Genomic DNA, 23,004 nt, shown 5'->3' with positions numbered 1-23,004 from the left:
GGCTGTTTACAGGAATGAATCCTAAGGCCCACCCAAAGAGGTCAATGATCAAGTTGGCACAAAACGCTCTGCCAGGGGGAGAACCCAAGAGCGAGGAAGGAGGAGGTGGGGAGCTGGGAAAGCAGGCAGGTCCAAGCTGAAGACAGACTGCTGCAGACGGCAGGGCAAGCACTCTGCGGAGCCAGCAGACGAGGAGCAGCGGGACGGGCCAGTGCAGAGCTGGGTTCTTTTGTGTGGTTGCCTGGCCGCTGCTTGCCTGGGCACAGGGCCTCTCCAGATCAGCTTTCTGATCCTCAGATGAGGGCTCCTTGAAGTCTGGGAACCACATATGTGCTTATCCACACACTGCCAGGCCTTAAGAGGCTGAGCCAAATGAATGCATCTCTGAAAACGCTCCTTTCTCTTCTTGCTCATTTGTGGTCACCCGCGTGCTGGCTGTCTGGGCCACACCTAACAACCAGGGCTCTGACCGCTGTTCTATTTGTATGTTGACAGCTGGAGGAGTCGAAAGGAGAGTTCCCTTCTCTGCTCTCGGAAGGCAGACAGAAAACAATCAATTTTTTCATGCCCTGCCAACATCTGATGGAAGGGCACCCTCCAGCCTCAGTAGTGTGTCTAAAACTAGCGTGGACTCTCACAGGCCTTGTGATCTCTCCTCAAGGAGACTGCTATTCTGTGTCTCCTCCACTACCAAGGGCCCAAGGGCCCCAAGAAGCATCTCATGGAGCAAAGGGAGAGGAGAGACCCCCACCCTCAAACTGGCTGTGCGTGATATAGGCCATCCTTTGGTAATTTATTACTTTCAGGTGATCTCAGGGCCTTAGTATCGACCCCTAAGAACAGGATCTGCACCTCACTGGCCTCTGCATCCAAGAAAGGGCAACTCCCTTCCTCAGAGAAGAAAAAGCTTATGCTGCACTGAGGACCTGTGGCTGGAAAGAAGATGAGAGCCCACCTGACGGACCAGAGTGGCCAAGCGAGGCCCAGCACGCACTTTGCTATATGGGATGAGTTTGATTTCCTGAGTTGTCATACAAAGTGTCACCTATCTGACCAACACATTCTAGTTCTTCAAAAGACATCACCCTACTGAAGTTATTTCCCAAAGGGGATCTCATCTTATCCACTCCAGGGCAGCACTGGGATAACCTTCTGGTTTTTTATTTCCCACCAAATTCAGTGTATAGTAGTGGTTAGTGGAAACTCAAGAAATGGAAACCTATCCATTTAAATCTACCCCACCTTTTTTCCAAAAAGGATTGGAGGCAGTTTAGAAAGTGAATGGTATAATTCAATAAAAAACAGATGAAAACTGAGACTTCCCTGATGGTCCAGTAGCTAGGACGCCATGCTCCCAATGCAAGGGGGCTGGGTTTGATCCCTGGTCAGGGAACTAGTTCCTAGATGGTGCAACTAAGAGTCTGCATGCCACAACTAAGACCTGGTGCAACCAAATACATTAAACAAAATATTTTTTAAACAAATGAAAACATCCCACTGAGAAGAGAACAAGGCAGGAAGAGAAAACAAAGCTAGGATCTAGGGCGTGCAGAGAAATTGTCAGCTTTGCAAAACTGCTAAACGTGGTTAGAAATTCAGTTCTGAGTTTTCTCGGGGCTAAAGCAAGCAAAGAATTGTGGTCTGTGAGGAAATCCAAAGTATACAAAAGATGAGAGAAAACACAAAAATGCACCTCCAACTGCAAAGAAGTCCAGTTTCTGCTAGGTGCTACAGGGTAACTTCCTGAACATAAATTCCTACAAGTGGGATTTTGAAATCAAAGGTTTTGTAGATTTTTTAAGGCCTCTGGTGTGCATCGCCAATCTCTCCTGGAAATTTTGTCCTGATTAGATTCCTCCTAGCAGCCTGCTCGGAGAAGGCAATGGCACCCCACTCCAGTACTCTTGCCTGGAAACTCCCATGGATGGAGGAGCCTGGTAGGCTGTAGTCCATGGGGTCGCTAAGAGTCTGACACGACTGAACGACTTCCCTTTCACTTTTCACTTTCATGCATTGGAGAAGGAAATGGCAACCCACTCCAGTGTTCTTGCCTGGAGAATCCCAGGGACAGGGTTGCACAGAGTTGGACACGACTGAAGCGATTTAGCAGCAGCAGCCTGCTCTCTTCCCTACACTGGGGATTATCCTTTTTTGGAGAGTAGAGTTCTTTGCAAATGTAACAGGTACAAATTCAGTGTTTTTATCTGTAAATCATGAATTAAAATTATCCTGAATATTTTTCTTATCCATTCTGACAATATGCATCAGCTGAATTGCCCACCTTATATCCTATACATATATATATATATTTTTTTTTTTTTAATTAAATTGTTTCTCTCTCTTTTTTTGGACTGATGCTGAAGCTGAAGCTCCAATACTCTGGCCACCTGATGTGAAGAGTTGACTCACTGGGAAAGACTCTGATGCTAGGAAAGATTGAGGGCAGCAGGAGAAGGGGGCAACAGAGGATGAGATGGTTGGATGGCATTGTTGACTCAATGGACACGAGTCTGAGCAAACTCCGAGAGAGTAAAGCGCAGAGAGGCCTGGCGTGCAGCAGTCCATGGAGTCGCAAAGTGTCAGACGTGACTGAACAAATCTGGAAAGGGCTCTTTTTTTCTATAAAGGAAATAGATTCTTTGCCATATTGTTAGTTGCCTTTCTGTTAGCAAGTTTTCGGACATCCAAAACTTTATCTTTTTTAGGTTGTAAAATAAAAGATTTTCCCCTTTCTCCCTAAGTCAGTCAGTTAAATATTAAATGCCTACTCTGTACCCAACACTGAGACTTCCCAATTTTACTGAAAAAAAAGGATAAAGTAACTTGCTCAAGGTCAGTCAGCAGTAGGGGAGTGCCTTCAGCAAATACTTGTTGAATGAATGAATAAGTGAATTGAGAGACATGCAGTTTTACTTACCCGCATCAAGTGGCAATTTAACCCTTGGTCTAGGGTCATCCCTTATCTCAAGAAATACTGCTTCTATGCTAAGGCACACATGTTTTAAGTCTCTGCAAGCAGAGTGCTGGAAGGAAATACACCTGCACCATCTCCTTTAAACTAACCAACTGGTACCCATCCTGCTGGAATGGTAAACCATGTCATGTCACTCCACTTCTGTTTGGAAGGAAAACTGCTTCCATCTTTTTAATTACTAGGAGACCTAAAGCTCCAAAATTCTCGAAGGATTCTCAAGGATTCACAGACCTCGACTTCACGCCCAAAGTGCAGAGCCTGGACTAGCAGCACTGGCATTACCTGGGGGCTTGCTAGAAAGGCAGGATCTCTGCCACACCCCAGAACCACTGAGTCCGAATCTGCATCTTCACAAAAGCCCCAGGGAGTAATTGCGTACATTTGACATTGAGAGTCATTTATTTACTTTTTGCCACACTGAAGGGCATATGGGATCTTAGTTTCCCGACCAGGGAATGAACCTGAGCCCTCTGCAGTGGAAACATGGAGTCTTAACCACTGGACCACCAGAGAAGTCCCAAGAATCACCAGTTTTAGATGAAATATCAATTTCTTGAAACTAGCTCCTAACAAAGCAATATGCGTACTCTAAATGGTGAAGAAAAAAAGTTAAAGAACCTGATAAGTCCCCCCACAAGCTGTGGAGTTTGTGGGTAAATCTTGGTTTGTCTCTTTTTTTCCCACTTCCTATAAAACAAGGAATACTGAGAACTCAAATATTAGCTGTTAACTGTCTAGGGCTGACCAGGATCTGGTACCACTAATACAAACAGAATGAATTTAACTCTTAATAGGCCACCAAGAAAAAACCCGGCTAGGTGAAGGCTTGTTGTTTAGTTGCTCAGTTGTGTCTGACTCTGCAACCCCAGGGACTGTAGCACACCAGGCTTCTCTGTCCTTTACCATCTTCTGGAGTTTGTCAAGCTCATGTCCATTGAGTCAATGATACCATCCAACCATCATCCTGTCACCCCCTTCTCCTGCCCTCTATCTTTTCCAGCATCAGGGTCTTTTCCAGTGAGTTGGATGAAGGCTGGGAAAGAGGTATTCATATAACAAAGAATAAAAATGCAGATTGTCTCACTAGTAACCATTATTTCTGAAAACACCATGATCAGTACTTCAAGTCCAAGTTTTTGACACTCTCAGGAAATCTGTTCTGTCACCTACAAGGCAGTACCCCCTCCTCACCCTTTACTCTGAGGCTTCAGCAATGGTGAGAAGTACTGGATCTGCTTTATCCAATTCATGCTCCCAGCAACTCTTTGTGGTAATTTATCATCTGCATTTTGCACATGAGGAAACCGAGGCTCAAAGAACCTGAGTGATGGAACCAAAGGTCACTCTCAGGTCTGAAGACAGGTTTTGACCCGGTCACTTGGGCGTGTGAGCTCTGTAGCCCAAGTATGTCAGAACCCACTAGGCTGGGTGGTGAGAAGTAGCTGTCTCACCCAGACAGGCACTTTTTCTTTCCAAAAAATGGCTTTAATGAGGTATAATCTACATACCACAAAACCCACCGCATATTTTTAAGATGCTGAAAAATGTGAATATTCATGGAAATAAAGATGTTCTTTCCCCTCCAGAAGGAAAGCCAAAGAGGTGGTGAACCCAGATGAGCCGGATTCCAAGGAGCCCCGGAGTCGGGAACGCCTACCTTGGATTCCATACAGCCGGTTGAGGCGCGACCGCCGGGCCTCGTCGGTGTAGGGGACTGCAAGCCACGGCATCTCACTGAAGTACTGTTTGAATGAGTCCTCAGACCTACAGAGACACATGCACAGAGACAGAGCTCTATTACTCCTCAAGGCACCACCATCAGGTCCTCCTCGCCTCCCACCAAATTGCATCCAGGGCCCTACAGACGCCCCAGCTTCTAATCACTGTGCTCCCCAGACGCCAGGCTGGGGAAGGACCGACCCAGTGCACAAGGCCCCACACAGCAGGTGGACGCCAGGCTGAAACACCAGGCGTTTCAACAGACTGCTCCTCTGCAGCCTACCCAGTCAATTCATGCTCAGCTTTTCTTTTCAACATGGACAGGTCTTCCTTTAATTAGGAGCCTAGATGTTCAGACACCTCCTTCCCTGTAATGCTTGTAATCTGTGCATATAACTGTGATATGCACAGAACACTTTTAATCAAGCATACACCTATGATTCCATATCTAAGAAACTCTAAGAGTGATTAATTAAGTGATAGAAGCAGATCAGAGATCTGTGGGGCTGGAATTTGGGGGCAACTGAGAAAAGGCACAGGAGTTCTTTTTTTTTTTTTTAGAATTAAAAAAAAATTGGCTGCACCCTGTTGCATATGGGACCTTATTTCCCTGACCAGGGTTTGAACCCACACCCCTTCATTGGAAGGATTCTTAACCACAGGGGAATCCCATGAGGGAGTCTTTTCATTGATGGGAATGTTCTATATCTTCACTGTGTTGGTGACACAAGTACATACATTAGTCAAAATTCACTGAACTCTATACCTAGAATGCATGCATTTTACTGTATGTAAATCATACTTCAATAAAGTTGATGTTTTTAATTTATTTTTATTTTTAAGAAGACTTCTTTTTTTGGTGGTGCAGCTTGTGGGACCTTAGTTCCTCGACCAGGGATTGAACCAGGGCCCTTGGCAATGAGAGCACAGTGTCCTAACCACTGGACCACCAGGGAATTCCCAAGTTGATGGGTTTTTTTAAGCTTTAAAAAGCCCTGTGACATGGCTTCAAGGTTGCCCTAGGGAGCAGAGGGGTGGGCCCAGGGGCCAGTACAACTGAGCATAGCATCATACAGGCATTAAGGATATGGCAGTGCATACAAGGCCCTCAGTGTGTTGGCATCTCAGCGATCCTTCTGTGAAAAGGAAGCCTGGTGGCTCGGTCTGAACTGGGGCTGGAGTTTTGTGACGAAGGAAGGTCACTGATGAGTAAAGCCAGCAAGAGGGCAAGAAACAGAGGAATTGAGGCTAAAAGGCCCTGACATACTCTGGGAAGAAAGCCTGCACTTTTTGTTTTGTGGGCAGACCCCAGAAAAAGCATGTGGCCAGAGCTAAGAAAAATGAATGCAGAGCCAGCTAAGACAGGTGTCATATTCCATTAGTCTCTGGCTGTTTTCTTTACATCCTCCTTCTTCCATATCTACTCACCACCATCCAAAAAGTTGAACTGACCAGAAAAAAAATGCATCCTAATCTCCAATGCCCCAGGCCAGGATAAGGATGTCCCTTAATACTGACAGCAAGAATGGGTTTTTCTTGGCTCCCCTTTAGACCATTACATGATTAAATATGAAATATATCTGCCCTTCTGCCAATCATCCCAGATAGGTCTTCCCCAAGCCCTAGCCCCAAGTTCTCAGCTACAGAGCATGAAAGGCAAGAGCCATCCATCCACCTGTAGAAAAGGGGAGACACACCGCCACCCTGTCCGCCAACCCGTCAGCACACGTTACCTGTCCGCACTAACAAAGATGATCTCGAATTTCTGGCCTGCCTCCTTGATCTTCCGGTAGGACTCCACCAGGACCCGGGTGAGGCTTCGGCAGGGTGGACACTGCAAGAAATGAGTGGGAGCCTGTGGCCTCCGTCCTGCCTTCTCCTGTCCTAGTCCCAGCCGCCTGCCAGCAGAGGCCGGTTCAGCAAGACCCACGCTAGATGTGGATCGCATTTCCAGTTTATGGAAGAGGCAGAAATAAATGTGCCTCTTGTGATGGTGAGCATCTGGGGTCAGCGGGCAGCTGTTAAAACGAATCCCCTAAGGGAACGTGGGGAGCCTTATCAGAATGGGTTAGGAGGACTCCCCTTTTTATTTATGTATTTTTTAGGGGGAAGGACCTTCCTTTCAGGCCAGTCCAAAGAAGTCCTTTTCTTGCTGCTAATATCATTCGTAACAGTAAGCACTGGAAGCATGCCAGCAATGCACGAGGCCCAGGAGAGAGCAGGAATGTCAGGAAATGACACCTGAGCAGTCACACCTCCAGAAGCCAACCCCAGCTAGTTTCGGTGGCGACATCACTGCTCCCTTCTGTCTGGATGAAAGAGGGACCCAGCACTCACCCAGTGTGCGGAGAAATAGACTCCCACGTGAGACCCCTCCAGGCTGCTGCTCTCCAGGGACTGCCCGTTACTTCTAAGCAAGGGCCCTGCAATGACTTCCCTGAAGGGTTTAGGTCCCCAGGGGAATTCCAAACCTGAAACAGGCAACAGATGGCGAGAAGGTTAAGACTCTTCCTCGGGGCCTCTGACCCAAGAGGCTTCCAGGATGCAGAGCGCGACAACTTTATCACCAAATGGTATTGGCTAACATATCCATACGACTGGCAGCTAGAGCAGGAATAAAAGCAGGACTCATTCATGGCAGATCCCTACCTATCCTCAAAGCCATGGTTCCTGAACCTGGAGGATCACAGGACCCATCTCCTGGGGAGCTTTTGAAAAGTACAGAAGCCAAAGTTACCCGCCACCCCCTTCCCCACCCCTATCTCAGGATCCTGGGGCAGGGCTAAAGATGCACGGCCAAAACAAGGCCAAATGACTCCCCAAGTAACTGTGACAATGGGACAGTTGGGGAATCACTGCCTTGGGTATTAACCAAGTATGCGTGCATGCTCAGTCACTGAGCATGTCCGACTCTTTGTGACTCTATGGACTGTAGCCCACCAGGCTCCATTGTCCACAGGACTTTCCCAGGCAAGAATACAGGAGCGGGTTGCCATTTCCTCCTGCAGGGGATCTTTCTGACCCAGGGATAGAACCTGCATCTCCTGCATTGGCAGGCGGATTCTTTACCACTGATGCACCAGGGAAGCCCATTTAACTGTGAGTTTCTTCAATTCCAACCCCGGGCTCTCAGTGGCTCCCAACTTTACATTTTAGAATCAGCCAGGGAGTTTTAAAATCTGATGCTCCTGGGTCCCACCTCCAGAGATTTTGATTCAGCTGGTCTGGGTTGGGGCCCAGGGAACCAAGTGAGAGGAGAATTTCAGTCTAGTGAAAGGAAAGTGCAAAACCACTCGACCCAGATGGTTGACATTCTGATGACACATAAGCCCCAGGCAGGAAGAACACACAATATGCTCCCCGCTCAACAGAACAGCGTTTTCTCATAGGGTGGTCCAGGGACCACTGGCTCAAAATCGCCTGGGGTGGATGGGGAGCGGGAGAGAGAAGCAGATCCTGGCTGGAAAAGCAGGTGGCTGAGTCCACCCTGAAACACATGGAACCAAAAATCTCTGGGGGTAGGGCTGGGGAAGCTGGGTTTTTAACAAGCTTCAGAGTTGGGGGCAGGGGTGTGAATGCGTGCGTGCCTGTGTGTTTACACTTCAGAAGATAAAGACTTGGTTCTATTGTAACTGCCCTGGTTTTTACTGAGGGCAATTTTTTGAAGATGAAATTTTTACTGGGAAAATTTGTGATTAGGGCTGAACTCTGTAATTGGATGAATACATGAGGGACGGAAGATCTTATAGCCTTTGTATGACGCCAGCACCCAGGGGAAAGAAACAGGCCCTGGACAGCCTCTGAGCAAGGTGACGAGAGTCACCCAGACACGGCCATCCACCCAGCTGGACAGGAAGACCAAGGCTTAGGATTTGGGCAACACCAAGGAATGAGGCTTTCCTGGTGGCTCAGATGGTAAAGAATCTGCCTTCAATGCAGGAGACCCGGGTTCGATCCCTGGGTAAGAAAGATCCCCTGGAGAGGGGAATGACAACCCATACCAGTATTCTTGCCTGGATAATCTCATGGACAGAGGAGCCTGATGGGCTGCAGTCCATGAGGTTGCAAAGAGCTGAACTCAACTGAGTGACTAACACTTTCACTTTTTCACTTCAAGAAATGAGGGGCGCTAGGGCCAGGAGAGCAACACAGAGACTGCAACTTTGCTATCGTAATATATATTTTCTAATTTATTTATTTTTAATTGAAGGATGACTACTTTACAACATTTGTTTGATTTCTGCCATGCATCAACATGAATTAGCCATATGTATACATATGTTCCTTCCCTCTTGAGCCTCCCTCCCACCTCATACCCTTTCCCACCCGCCTCTAGGTTGTTATAGAGCTTCAGTTTGAGTTCCCTGAGTCATACAGAAAATTTCCACTGGCTATCTATTTTATATATGATAGTGTATATGCTTCCATGCTACTCTCTCCATTCATATCACCCTCTCCTTCCTCCCCACTGCTATGGTAACATTTTCAAGAGAAAAAAAAAAAAAATCCCCAAACCACACAGGCTGCCTCTTGATTGTGGAGGTGAGAGCTGCTGCTGAAACAGCAATGTAAGTCAGTAGCTGGGCTCAAGCTGCTTCTCAACGGCCTCCTCAGCCCTCAAAGCTAAACTTCCTTTTTCAGATTCCTTCTCCTTTGGCCCATGAATTAAAGCCCCCATGAGGGACATTCTGATCTCTGTAAAAACCTTAACCATGACCTGGAGAATACTATAATTTCATCAAGACAATATTCTCTAGCCAAATAACCCCACACTCATGTATTTCCTTTTTACGCTCTCTACCAACAGGGAGGAGGGCAGGGTGGGAGGACATGGCAAGGTCTTACCCTCTGGGTCATCGCGGATCACCAGCAGCCCGTTCCTGCACACGACCTTCCCGGAAGTGGCGTCTAAGAATATGAGCGATGGAATGTTGGAAATTCGATATTTGTTCCAAAGTTTAAGCTGTGAGAAGAAAAGTAAAAGAAGGTGGTTAAATCCAAGATGGCAGAGTTCTTTGGAGCCTCCTGAAGTAGGCTGGAAAACACGAAGGTACAGATAAATGAATTACTGACTAAGAGCAGGACTGGCTGGGCAAAAGGGACAAGAGAAGCTACAATCTCACTTGTCCTGAGGTCTGAGACAATGGAGGGGACCCTGGGTCTGAGTCTCAACCAGGCTTAAGTCACAGCAGACGCCAACAGAGGACCACATTTGTCCTGGTGGTCTCTTCACTCCTACCTCCCCGACAGGCACTGTCTCTAAGAAGCATAATGAAGATGGATCAGGCATTTTTCAAACACAATCAGATATCCACCAGGTGGTTGAGGCAGGAAGTGGGGCTTATTATTGGCGACTCTCCACCCAATCAGCAGGCAGGTGATGGGCTGTGTCCCCTTGGCCCCAAGGGAGAAGGGACAAAGGGTATCCAACAGGTCACCAATACTGAAATCAGCCCCTCTCCCCACTTCACCAGGTCCCTGCACAGGGAGTATCAGTAGTCGCTCTAAGCGTGTGCCACTCAGCCTGCGAACACCAGGGAAGCACAACCCTCAGCCAGCCCCAACCCTCAGTTCCCTGTGCCACTCAAAACAACCCCTGGTCCTTGGCAGGTTCCTGCGGTCAGCTGTGCCAACTGTCAGAGGGCCAAGGTCGAAGAGGACTGAGGCAGAGAAAGCATAAAGGCGACAGCCCAGGGCTCGCAGCCCAGTGAGCGCTGGCTCTTTGGTGAGCTCCGACATCTGGGGGGACGCCGCTCAGGTGAGCCGCCGGGTACTCTGGAACTGAACTGCCAAGTCCAGAAATGACATAATCATCATCAAACTAACAGCGCACCTCCAGAGGAGAAAAGAAACAAGGCTTAGGCCGCAGGATGGCCCGCTGGCTTGTCACCTGCAGGCCTCCCTTCTGGGGATCTGGGGCCCAGACAGGAGGGCTGGCTGTGTGAGGGCTGGCTGTGCAGGCACTGACAGAACAGGGTGTGGAGGTGTCCAGGGAAACGGGCATCAGCCACGCACAGCAGACGGAAAGGCGTGTGTGGCTGTGATCATTGTTTTCAACTCAGTCCCAAGCAGCCAGGGAGTCAGGCAGGGTATCTATCAGACAAGAAATAGGAGGCTTCCCCTGCCTATGGAGACCTGGGTCTTGGCAGGAAGTTTTGTGGGACCCCACCTTTAACTGGGTGGGCCCCCATTAAGGCTGCATGTTTTTCCCAGCCCCACATTTCCGATGGGCCAGGATTTCCAAACCAGCCAGGATTTCCGATCAAGAGTGACTCTGCACACACAGTTTTCAGTGACTGATTTTGCACTGTTCCTGAGAATCCTGATATAGGATTCAGATGAAATATTCTGAGAGGTTCAACAACAAAACAAGACCATCCTACTGCTGGAATCAGGTTTATAAGTTTGCTCGTACCAGGATCCAGCCACGTTAATAAAAAAAAAAAGAGAGAGCGAGGAAAGGGGTGGGGATTAAAATTATCAGATTTTTATGATTTAAAAAGGAATTATTGGGGGAGAAAAGTAACTATGCAAAAAAATGGAAAACACAGCCACAAAAATTGAGATAAAAATCACCCATGACTCATCGTTTATGAAAACGTAGACGATTTTATATTTCCACCAATGGTAAATCACAGCACCCGTTTCCTGGTACCCTCACCAACTGTTATCACTACCATTGGTTTTTTTCAATTGGATAGAAAAAAAAAAATGATGCCTTATTTTTTTGCTCATCTTTATTCTACTTACTGATGTTTAGGAGATATATCTATATCTCACAGTTATAAATACACTGCTTTTCCCTACATATTTTTTTTACAAGAGAGCTGAAATTCATTCAACAGATATTATCTGAGCACTTACTATGTGCCAGCCCTGGTCTAAGCACAAGGGATACAAGAAAGAACAAAGCAGGGGCATTTCCCTGGCTTGTGCTCCAGCAGTCAGTCTAGTGGTTTAGAATCCACCTTGCAATGCAGGGGACACAAATTCAATCCCCTGGTCCGGGAAAGTGAAATCTCACATGCCACAGAGCAACTAAGTCTGCACGTTACAACTAGAGATCCCACATGTTGCAATGAAGATCCTGTGCGCTGCAACTAAGACCCGGTGCAGCTACAACATAAGATGAATATATATATTATATGAACATGTATTTTACATATATATATATATGAAAATAATAATAAACTGTGGAAAATTCTGAAAGAGATGGGAATACCAGACCACCTGATCTGCCTCTTGAGAAATTTGTATGCAGGTCAGGAAGCAATAGTTAGAACTGGACATGGAACAACAGACTGGTTCCAAATAGGAAAAGGAGTATGTCAAGGCTGTATATTGTCACCCTGTTTATTTAACTTATATGCAGAGTACATCATGAGAAATGCTGGACTGGAAGAAACACAAGCTGGAATCAAGATTGCCAGGAGAAATATCAATAACCTCAGATATGCAGATGACACCACTCTTATGGCAGAAAGTGAAGAGGAACTAAAAAGCCTCTTGATGAAAGTGAAAGTGGAGAGTGAAAAAGTTGGCTTAAAGCTCAACATTCAGAAAACGAAGATCATGGCATCCAGCCCCATCACTTCATGGGAAATAGATGGGGAAACAGTGGAAACAGTGTCAGACTTTATTTTTCTGGGCTCCAAAATCACTACAGATGGTGACTGCAGCCATGAAATTAAAAGACGCTTACTCCTTGGAAGGAAAGTTATGACCAACCTAGACAGCATATTCAAAAGCAGAGACATTACTTTGCCAACAAAGGTTCGTCTAGTCAAGGCTATGGTTTTTCCTGTGGTCATGTATGGATGTGAGAGTTGGACTGTGAAGAAGGCTTAACGCCAAAGAATTGATGCTTTTGAACTGTGGTCTTGGAGAAGACTCTTGAGAGTCCCTTGGACTGCAAGGAGATCCAACCAGTCCATTCTGAAGGAGATCAGCCCTGGGATTTCTTTGGAAGGAATGATGCTAAAGCTGAAACTCCAGTACTTTGGCCACCTCATGCGAAGAGTTGACTCATTGGAAAAGACTCTGATGCTGGGAGGGATTGGGGGCAAGAGGAGAAGGGGACGACAGAGGATGAGATGGCTGGATGGCATTACTGACTCGATGGACGCAAGTCTCAGTGAACTCCAGGAGTTGGTGATGGACAGGGAGGCCTGGTGTGCTACGATTCATGGGGTCACAAAGAGTCGGACACGACTGAGCGACTGATCTGATCTGATGAAAATAATTTCAAGCACTTACAGATAATAAAAGGAAGCCAGGGCAGGGTAAGAGCAAAGGTATGCTGGGTGGGTTTTAGTGAGTGCTGTGGAAGGAATCTTTGAAGAACTGGCATTTGAGCACAAACCTCAGTAACAGCATGAAACAGTCATGTGCAAATGGGGGAAGGCTGAATAGGGAAGGCAAGAGTGGATGCAGCCAGACAGTCAGGGGCCACAGTGAGGCCAGAAGGGCACTCACAGACTGGATGTTTCAGGCCCTGTAGACTGGTAAAAATAACGGAATTTTATTCTAAGCATACAGTCAGCTCTCCATATCTATAGGTTCCATATATACAGATTCAACCAAGTATAGATCAAAAATGTTCAGAAAAAAAAAATTAAGAAAGTTCCAAGAATCAAAGCTTAAATTGCCAAGCACAGGCAACTGTTTATATAGTCTTACATCATATGTATAACTATGTGTGTTATATGTACACTGTATTAGGAATTATAAGCAATCTAGAGATGATGTAAAGTATACCTGAGTATGTGCGTAGGTTATATGCAAATACCACGCTATTTTGTATATGAGACTGGAGCAGCCACGGATTTTAGTATCTATGAGGATCCTGGAACCAATCCAGGATACGCAGGGCCAACTGTAACAGGAAGCTGCTGAGGGTTAAGGCTAGTGGTGCAGCCTTGTTTATCTTTTAAAAGGTCACTGTGGCTGCTGTGAACAGACAGACATCAGGGGAAGACCAACTCGGGAGACCACTGCCAAGGGCCCAGGCAGGAGTGGAGAGCAGCGACAAGGGCCTGGGCTGCAGCAGCACAGAAGGTGAGGACATGGCTGTGCATTTTGAAGACGGTCAATAGGGCAGGTTGACAAATGGGTGTAAGGAAGGCGTGAGGGAGAGAAAAAGGTCAAGGGGGCACTGTACTGTGACTTGGAGGCTTGAGCAAAAATGTGTCAAGGAGTTCCACTAACCATGATGAGGGACAGTGGCAGAGCAAGAAGTCTGAGAGGGGAAAAATCAAGATAGAAGAGTCATTTGAGGTGTCTGTTAGACATGCAAGTGGAGATTTCAAGTAGGCACCTGGTTTATAAATGCAGAGTAGGGACTTCCCTGGTGGTACAGTAGTTAGGAACCCACCTTGCAATACAAGGAACACGGGTTTGATCCCTGGTCAGGGAACTAAGATCCCACATGTCGCAGGGCAACTAAACCCACACAATGCACCTACAGAGCCCCCAGCCTGGAGCCTGTGTGCCACAACTAGAGAGTCCATGAGACACAACAAAAGATCCCACGTGATGCAACGAAGATGCTGCATGCCTCAACTAAGGCCTGACACAGGCAAACAAATAAGAAAAGTTACTGTTTAAAAATAAAGAAATAAAAAGAAATCCAGACTAGGGGGTGGAGGGATGAGATACAAATCAGGGATCCTCAGTGCCTAGATGCTGTTAGGGGCCATGGGCCCCGGGTGAGGTCATTCCAAGGAGAAAGCATGGCATTGGAGGAAAAGGGACCCTTAGGGGAGAGCCAGGGACACCCATGGCAGGCTAAGGAGCGATGAGAGACATAGGAAAAAAAGGAAAAAAAAAAAGGAGACTCTGGTGTCTCAATAGGCAGGCGTGGAAAGTGTTTTAGAGAGGAGAGTGTAGGTCACTGGGTCAAATGCTGCTGAGACGTTGAGTAGGATGAGAATAGAGAACTGACCACTGGTCACACATGATCTTGATGGGGTTGGGGGGAGGGTAGTCAGTGCAGGGTGAAGCTGACACACACACTGGAATGAAAAGGGACAGCACCTCTATCCAACACACACGCCTACAGTGGGCCTGGGACCCAGACCAGCCCGAGTACTCCTGCCGACATGTGAAACATCAAGAGGAGAACAACAGAAAGAAGAGAGGTTATAAAAAGAGAAGAAAATGGCAGATAAGGGGCTGAGGTAGTGCCTACAGGCAATTCTCTTTAAGAGTTTTGCTGTAAAGGGAGAAAAGAAATGGGACTGTAGCTAGAAAAATACCTGATGAGGTCAAAGGGAGGGTATTTTAAAGATGGGAGGTACAGTAATATCAGGCTTCCCCGATGACTCAGCAGTAAAGAATCTGTCTGCAATTCAAGAGCCGCAGGAGACGTGGGTTTGATCCCTGAGTCGGGAAGATCCCCTGGAGGAGGAAACGGCAACCCACTCCAGTATTCTTGCCTGGAAAAAGTCCCATGGGCAGAGGAGCCTGGCAGGCTACAGTCCATGGGTTCGCAAAGAGTCGGACACAACTGAGCGACTAAGCACAAGTTACTGTCATATCATATTTGCTCGGGATGATCTGTCTCAGGTTGTAGTATCCTGGTTACTCTGCTCTGAAACTGTGCAGGAGGCACAGGAATGATCATTCCAACCATGTTCATTTTGATACCTGAATCAGAAAGAGAACCTTGTGTTAGAAAAGTCCCACAGGCCCACTTTGATGATTCTTTTATGCCAACTGGAAATGCGCTAAAGAAACGATCACCAAGATTCATCTCTGTGCCTTTTCAAGTGTGGGTAACATCTCAAGTCCACTCAAGGTTTCCAAAAAGCCCTCTTAAGACTCTGGTTTCATAACCATTTTGGGGTCACAATCACTTTTGACGATAAAAGCTACATACAGATCCTTTCCCCAGAGGAAAATACCCATATATGAAAAAGTCTGTAATTTCATAGAGTTTGTGAATTTCTTGAAGCCTGTGATTGAACCTGATTCCAAGAGCTCTATGGACTCCAGAAAAAGATCACCTTCTTTTAACAGTTCACTTTAGTACATGGCGTAACCTTGATTCAACTGGGAGAACTATGATACTGCTCCATCTTTACTCTTGTGAAAACTTCCCCTAATGAGAACCAGCATTTGCCTAAACTCTAAGATGATGAAATGGTGAAAGGCGGGACATTAAAACCACACTGCATGCGGCTGCCATCTTCCCCAACTCATTCAGAGCCGAGTACCATCAGTGGTCTCTGATTCATCCCTTTGCCTTCAGGATGGTGAAGAGCAGAACCACCTGGGACAGAGCGCTAATGTCACTATTTTTTAAGGATCCCCAAGAAATGAGTTCAAAGTCCTCCTTGGTATGATGTTAGAGCACTTAAACACAGTCAGGAGCATAAGTGCGTCTACATTATCTCAAAGTTCTTCTTGGGAGGAAAAAAACGGTGGTGGAGTAAGTCAACAGGCTTCGGAGGGGCTGGGTTTCCATCCTGCCAGGATGCCTCAATAGATGTCAGGAGGTGACACAGTACCACACCTTGGGCAGGTCACACCTGCTGGCCGAGCACGGTCATACACACCCCACAGGATGAATACGGAACTTAAACGAGGTAACGTGTGTGGAGACGCTCTGAAAACTAAAGCATTACACACATGGGGCACATCATTAATATCTGAATCAAATTTATGCTTATTTCCCCCTTGTCTTGTCAGCATCCTTTTCAAAAAACATTTTTCTGTCAACTCTATTTTAAAGTTAAATCAATCAACCGTAGGGTAGGCTGCACATAAAACTCCTCAGAAAGCGGGGATTTCCTTTTGTAGCCAGTGGTCTTTTTGCCGTAAGCACCTTCTACAAACACACACATATTTGGGGGCCAGTTTTATGTGGTCTGATGTTTTCTCCCCTCCCCTTTTTCTTTCATCCACCTCCCATTTTGGATTTCCAGATTTTAAGAGGCATCTGGATATTTATTTTTTAAGCGGACGCTCTGGATTTTGCTTTTCTCTCTTAAGAGAACTCTGACCTTATGTCTGATTCTGCTTGAAAGTGGGAAATACCATACAGTCTGCTACCAAGGAGCGTAGGAGGGAGACAAGCTGAGTCAGGAGGTTCCCGTCCCGGCGCCTGGACCAGGGAGGTGGACTGAGGGCAAGAACTCCTTCCAGGTGATCTGGGCTGAAAAGATGAAGAGCTAGCTCACTGGAAGGGCCACCGCTGCACGTAGGAGAGACCCCGTGACTCTTCCATCCAAAGCCTGCTCTCTCCCTAGTGACTGTCCTGGCACAATGTCCACCCAGAGTTCATTTCCATGCCACATCCCACCTCCTTTCATAGCTACCCAGAGGCCAGGCAACCGAGAGAATGGGTTCCCAGCAGATGCCCAGAGCCTAGAATCCAGAAGCAAAGATGAAACAGACAAATAGAAACAGGAGACAAGATTAGCTCGACTTGGCCAAAAGCAAAAAAAGGATGACAAACCGGGCTATCGGGTTACTTAACAGTTCCCATTCCTCAGCCTGGCGGCTGGTTCTGGTTAGCAATCCAGGGCTGTGGTTGGAACTATCGTCCCAGGAATGTTGTCCAGAAACGCTGTTACAGTGACCCACGAAACTACGAAGCAAAAATCAAAAGGGATGGGATTGGGAACTGGTAAACTGTAAAAATGCAGACTCTGAAGCCGAGCTGATCAGAAACCCTGGTGGGATTAGTCAGCACCCGCGCTTGCCACAGGGAAATGCCACCCGGCCATTTCTGAGAAGCCCAGCTCCTGAGGGTGACATGGAATCCGCCTCTCATTCGGAGGCTTGGGTCTTGCACTTGACTGGGGGTCTAAGTTTTTATTTCTCAACAGCTGCTGCGAAACTGTGGGATCAAGCCAAAGCTAACACAGATGGAGGATTCATCAGCCGGCCCCTTGGCAAGGTCAGCTGGAACCTTCTCAGGCAGACCTCACCCCAGCCCTTCCACCGAAGGCTGGCCACAGTCAACGCCATCCTCTTTGTAAGCAGTCTGTGAAAACAGAGCCTCAAAAGTGTCCCACCCCTTCTCACCAAACACGACCACAGCCCATCATACACGCACAGTCAGAGGGAAACCCCCCACCCCAGGCCCTACTGCCCAGTGTCAAGACGGCGTGGACACTGGAGGCTGCTCAGCACAGGCCCGGAAGCCCAGGTCCAACTCTGCTCCTGCCACTTGCAAAATGGAGATGACAGCACCTACATTTCACTGGGCTGTTGTGAAGAGTCGATGTATAAAGTGTTTAGAATAGGGCCAGGGACTTCCCTGGTGGTCCAGTGGCTAAGACTCCACGCTTCCACGCCAAGGGGCGCGGGTTCGATCCCTGGTCGGGGAACTAAGATCCTGCATGCCACATGGCAGGGCCAAGACAAAAAGGAATAGAGCATGACCCAGATTAGGTACTGTGTAGGCGTTAGCTTCTATTGTTGCTGTTGTTATTGTTATTCCAGGGCCATTCTAAATGCTCTACTAGGACCCTGTCCTCATATTCCCGGAGTTAAGACCAAGCCTTGCTTCTGAGGCAGGAGTCCCAGTGTGTGATTTGGCCTAAGATTGCAGTTCCCCAGCCTGGTACAGCAGCTGGCCAAGTACAGTGCTTGGCACATGTTACCTGGTTCAGTAAACGATGGTGAGCAAATGGAGAAATGATTGAATGGAAGGAAGAAAGGAAGAGAGGAGACACTGTGGACAGGCCAACCAGACTGGACGCCCAGCGACAGTCAAGTTGAGCCATTTAAAGGGCTTCTTCCTTGTGCTTTTGGGAGACTTGGAGAGGTGTTCCTTATTCTCTTTAAACTGCAGAACACGTCAGTCAAAGCCAGTGCTGGTGGAATTAGAGCTCATCTCCCTTTATCTAACAGTGACTCTCATCCCCTCCCTTCTCCAGCTCTCCTCTGCCTGGAGCCAACACAGAGAAAGGACTGGAGAGATCAAGGAAGAGGGGCGGGTGGGCTGGGCTGGGCTGGGCTGATTGGAACCTGCACCACGTTATTGAGAAATCAAAGTCCTCCCAGTGGACATATCTCTGAAACTAGATTAACAATCAATTTCCCTTTCACTACAGTTGCGTTCAGAAGGAGGACCTGTGCCCTAAGGGTCGTAGAGCAAGAGGTTTACAAAATAACACGTCTACACTGCTTCGTGCAAAGCGCCAGGTGTGAAGTATACTGCACACCCTCCTTCTGGGTCTGTCTCTGCTACTCCAGGCTGTAGAGAAAGAAAAAGACTAGATGTAGAAGAACTGTGTAGAAGAGATGTTAGAAATCTACTCTTCGTTTCCCCAGACCCCAGAATGGTAAGTTTTCCAGCTGATTTACAGCTGACCTAGGTGGGCTGTCCAATCCACCAGACACTCATCAGGTGTGAATAATATTCAACACTAATCAAAGTGCTGCAAGGGACACGAAGCGGGTGAGACACCAGGCCCGCCTTTAGGAACATTACTGTTTAGAAGTAGAAAATGGTAAAAACGGTCAACGTCAAAGCTATTTTACAACTACTTCTGTACAGGCATTAACACATAGCAACTGCCAGGAGAAGTGAGCAAAAGGGGCCAGAAGGAAGCCTGGCTCCATCCTAGTTTAGGGAACGTGCCAGGAATGGCTCTGTGTGTTCAATCAAACACGCTTAACTGTTTCAAACATCCTCCATGAAACCACTGTGATTCCAAGTAGGGGCAGCCCCACGAACCAACAGCTCTGGGCTGAGTTTGGTCCCTGTGGGTCACGCAAATCTTTTTTCAGTACTTCTGTCTATCAGAGCACAGTATGGTGTAGGTAAAATGGTTAAGAACATGATTATGGAGCCAGGATGCTTGGGTTCAAATCCCAACTCTGCTGCATGCCTGCTGGGTGACCTGGGACAAATTTCTTCACCTCTCTGAGCCTCTAATTCTTGAGTAAAGTGAGGATAAAAATAACCTGCTCCATATTGCTGTTGTTAGAATGAATTAATGATTAATACATATATAAGACTTAGAACACTGCCTGATATACAGTGAGTGTTCAATAAATGTCATAAATGATGATGAGGTCAAAGAGGACACTGCCATTTCTCCTTGACACCAAGTGGGAAAATGTGCTGACCCCACTAACTCCATGTAGCACCTACATCAGCTGTCGTTTCTCATTCTGGTAGAGGAGGGATGGGAGAAATAACTTCTTACGCCTTGTGCCATTTTGGGACGCCCGCAGACAGAGGACCCAGGCCAGGAGACAGCCCCCTAGAGCTGTCTTCATTGTTCAGTTGTTAACTTGTGTCCGACTCTTTTGCGACCCCATGGACTGTAGTCCGCAAGGTTCCTCTGTCCATGGGATTTCCCAGGCAAGGATACTGGAGTGAGTTGTCATTTCCTTCTCCAGAAGATCTTCCTGAACCAGGGATCAAACTCGCGTCTCCTGCATTGGGCAGGTAGATTCTTTACCAGCGCACCACTTGGGAAGCCCGCCCTACAGAGTAAATGCTGCCTACTCCCAGCCTGGTGCTGTGGGAACATGTTAAATTCGTAACAGCCTCACTTTGCTGCGCAAGATACTCTTTTTACAACAGAAATCACATTGCTGCTAGTATGAGGTGACGGATCTGATATGCTACTACTTCTTTTTATCTCTTTATCTAAGAAATGTCTATCCTCGTCAGCAGCCAGCCATCCACCACACACACTTCACGGGGTAACAGCAAGCTCTGCTTCCGTCTTAACTTGTCAAAGACCTGCCGGTCCCCAGGATGTGGGGTGCACACTGTGCTTCTTTTAGGGTCGACACAGAACCACCCCTGCCCCTTCATCCTTCCTCTAGGCTGACCTCTGGGTTCTAGGGCCCCCTGATCCTCACTGCATCAGCACAGGAGGGAAACACATGTAGCAGCTGGGCGCACAGGCTCCACAGGCAGGTGGCCTGGGTCTGAATGCTGGCTCTGCCACTTGGGCAAACTACACAGCCTCTCAAGCCTCACTCTCTTCAATGGCAAAATGGTGTTGTCGTACCTACTTCCTTGAGTTACCTTGAGGATAAGTAACACACATGACGTGCTTAGAACCATCCCTGCATACAGTAAACACTCAGATGAGAATGCTGCTAACGTGTGTCCTTCCAGATTCTACTGGTATGGAATCTGATGAAATCTTTCTGACCAAAGTCCATTTACAGCAACAAACCCTGCACATAATCAAACTCCAAGAGCACTTAATAAGCAGCATTCCGGAGAAGGCAATGGCAACCCACTCCAGTACTCTCGCCTGGAGAATCCCATGGACAGAGGAGCCTGGAAGGCTGCAGCCCATGGGGCGCTAAGAGTCAGACACGACTGAGTGACTTCACTTTCACTTTTCCTTTCATTCATTGGAGAAGGAAATGGCAGCCCACTCCAGTGTTCTTGCCTGGAGAATCCCAGGGACGGGGGAGCCTGGTGGGCTGCCATCTATGGGGTCGCACAGAGTCGGACACGACTGAAGCGACTTAGCAGCAGCAGCATAGGATTCAAATTCAGGTCTGTCTTTCTCCAAAGCCCATGTAAGGATAAAAGGTAATAATGGTAAACATCTGACTAAAAGTACATCACAGAAATCACTAAAAGCCTTAAGATCTTAGTGACAACTTGGAAAACAGTGACAGCACAATTGTTAGTTCCTCATTAAGTTGGAAAAAATTTCTAACATCCAGAAGTCGAAGTTTGGGCCCTCATCAGTGTTTAAAAAAAAAAAAAATTTCAAATAAACAAAGACATTTCTGTCAAAAAAAAAAAAAAGCAGCATTCCCCTACTATACATAAAATGGATAACTAACAAGGACCTACTATTTAGCACAGAGAACTATATTCAATATTTTGTAACAGCCTATAAGGGAAAAGAATATGAAAAAAGAATATATCTATCTATAACTGAATCACTTTACTGTACAGCTGAAACACAACTATATTTTTTTTAATTTCTTAAAAAAAAAGAAAAAGCAGTATTTGACAGTAACAATCAGGACACCACAGGGCCACCAGACCCGCCAGGGATGGGGCTCAGAATAATCCACACAAATAAATACAGAATGGTTTATAAGAGACCTCCTGACAGAAGGTAAGCAGATGGACTCTGAGGAAGGAGGGGGGGCAGAGGAGGCCCTGCTTCTCCGGCAGCAGCTCTGGGAGGGGCAAAAGCTCCCCTTCTTCATGTAAACACAGACACTTTCCAGACCAGCATCCAGCCCCTGGATCCTTCTTTCTCCTAACTGGAGAGTGGCAGAACAACTAAGAAATGCCCACTAAGTCTAACCATGACTGCCCGGGACAAAAGGGGCTGATGGTGGCCACGCTAGTGGGCATGAGAGGGTAAGACATTTAATGGGAACTTCCCCTGGCAGTCCAGTGGTTGGAACTCTACAAGTTCACTAGGGAGTGGGGAGGGGTTGGGTTCAATCCCTGGTAGGGAATTTGTATACCACAGGCCTGTGTGGTGTGGCCAAAAAAAAAAAAAATTAAAAAAGAAAGAAGATAAACATTTTAAAAAGTGGTATTTCACATGGCTTGGAGGCCTGGGGCCTGACTGCAGCTCCAGCAGTGGGCTGCAGCTTTGTGACTCTGGTGAGGAAGCCACAGTGGGTGGTCATGAAAGAGGTTGCGTCCTGTCTACAACTAGCAGTTAAGAAGCGCTCTAAGACACAGCGGCCAGGGCCTCCATCTCCTTTCCTCCTGGGAGTCACTCACCAGACAAGTCTGCGACTAAATCTCCTTTCAGAAAACTGCACCTTTGGACTGGCTTCAATCACCACCACCACCAACAAATGAACGAGATAAGCAATGATGACAGGGACATCCCTGGTGGTCCAATGGTTAAGACTGTGCTTCCAAAGCTGGGGGCTGGAGGTGGGGGTAGGAGGGGAGGTGGTGAGGGTTAGACCCCCAGTCAGGGAACTAAGGTCCCTCATCTACGAGGTACAGCCAAAACATTAAAAAAAAATTTTTTTTAATTTTTTTTTATAAAGGTAAAAGCTGGGAAAAATGATGCCCACAAATATAAAGACAGAAGATGTACATGTTTTCTTCTTACTCTTTCAAAAGCGCTGAACTACAAAATATTTCCTGATCCCTCTCACTCACCTCAGGCTTGGAGAGTCCTGGTCCCTGAACACTTGGAACCTGGTTCCACTTGCAATACCAATTAAAGAGGTTCATTGACTCTGCCACACAACTTCCTGCTCTAGTGACTCAACAGGCCAGGAGATGAGCAGTTGCTGGGAGCACAAAGGGACATATGGCTGCCAAGTTCTTTCTGGCCGACACCACAGACGAAGAGGTTGCTCCGCTTCCCCATGCTGCAGTTTCA

General features: G+C 47.1%; 1 protein-coding gene across 1 annotated transcript in view; it reads right to left on the bottom strand.

Moving 5' to 3' along the window:
- The window catches only part of NXN (nucleoredoxin), a 162,661-nt gene that overhangs the window by 15,716 nt on the left and 123,941 nt on the right, over positions 1–23,004 (bottom strand). The window contains exons 2-5 of the mRNA XM_061389536.1: positions 9,539–9,656; positions 7,031–7,164; positions 6,427–6,527; positions 4,632–4,738 (exon numbers count right to left, since the gene is read on the bottom strand). Of these exons, the coding sequence (XP_061245520.1) occupies positions 4,632–4,738; positions 6,427–6,527; positions 7,031–7,164; positions 9,539–9,656 (460 nt within the window). The remainder of the gene's footprint in view (positions 1–4,631; positions 4,739–6,426; positions 6,528–7,030; positions 7,165–9,538; positions 9,657–23,004) is intronic.

Source organism: Bos javanicus, chromosome 19 (assembly GCF_032452875.1).
Source record: "Bos javanicus breed banteng chromosome 19, ARS-OSU_banteng_1.0, whole genome shotgun sequence".
Lineage (NCBI taxonomy): Eukaryota > Metazoa > Chordata > Mammalia > Artiodactyla > Bovidae > Bos > Bos javanicus.
This window is presented reverse-complemented; position numbering and strand designations above follow the sequence as displayed.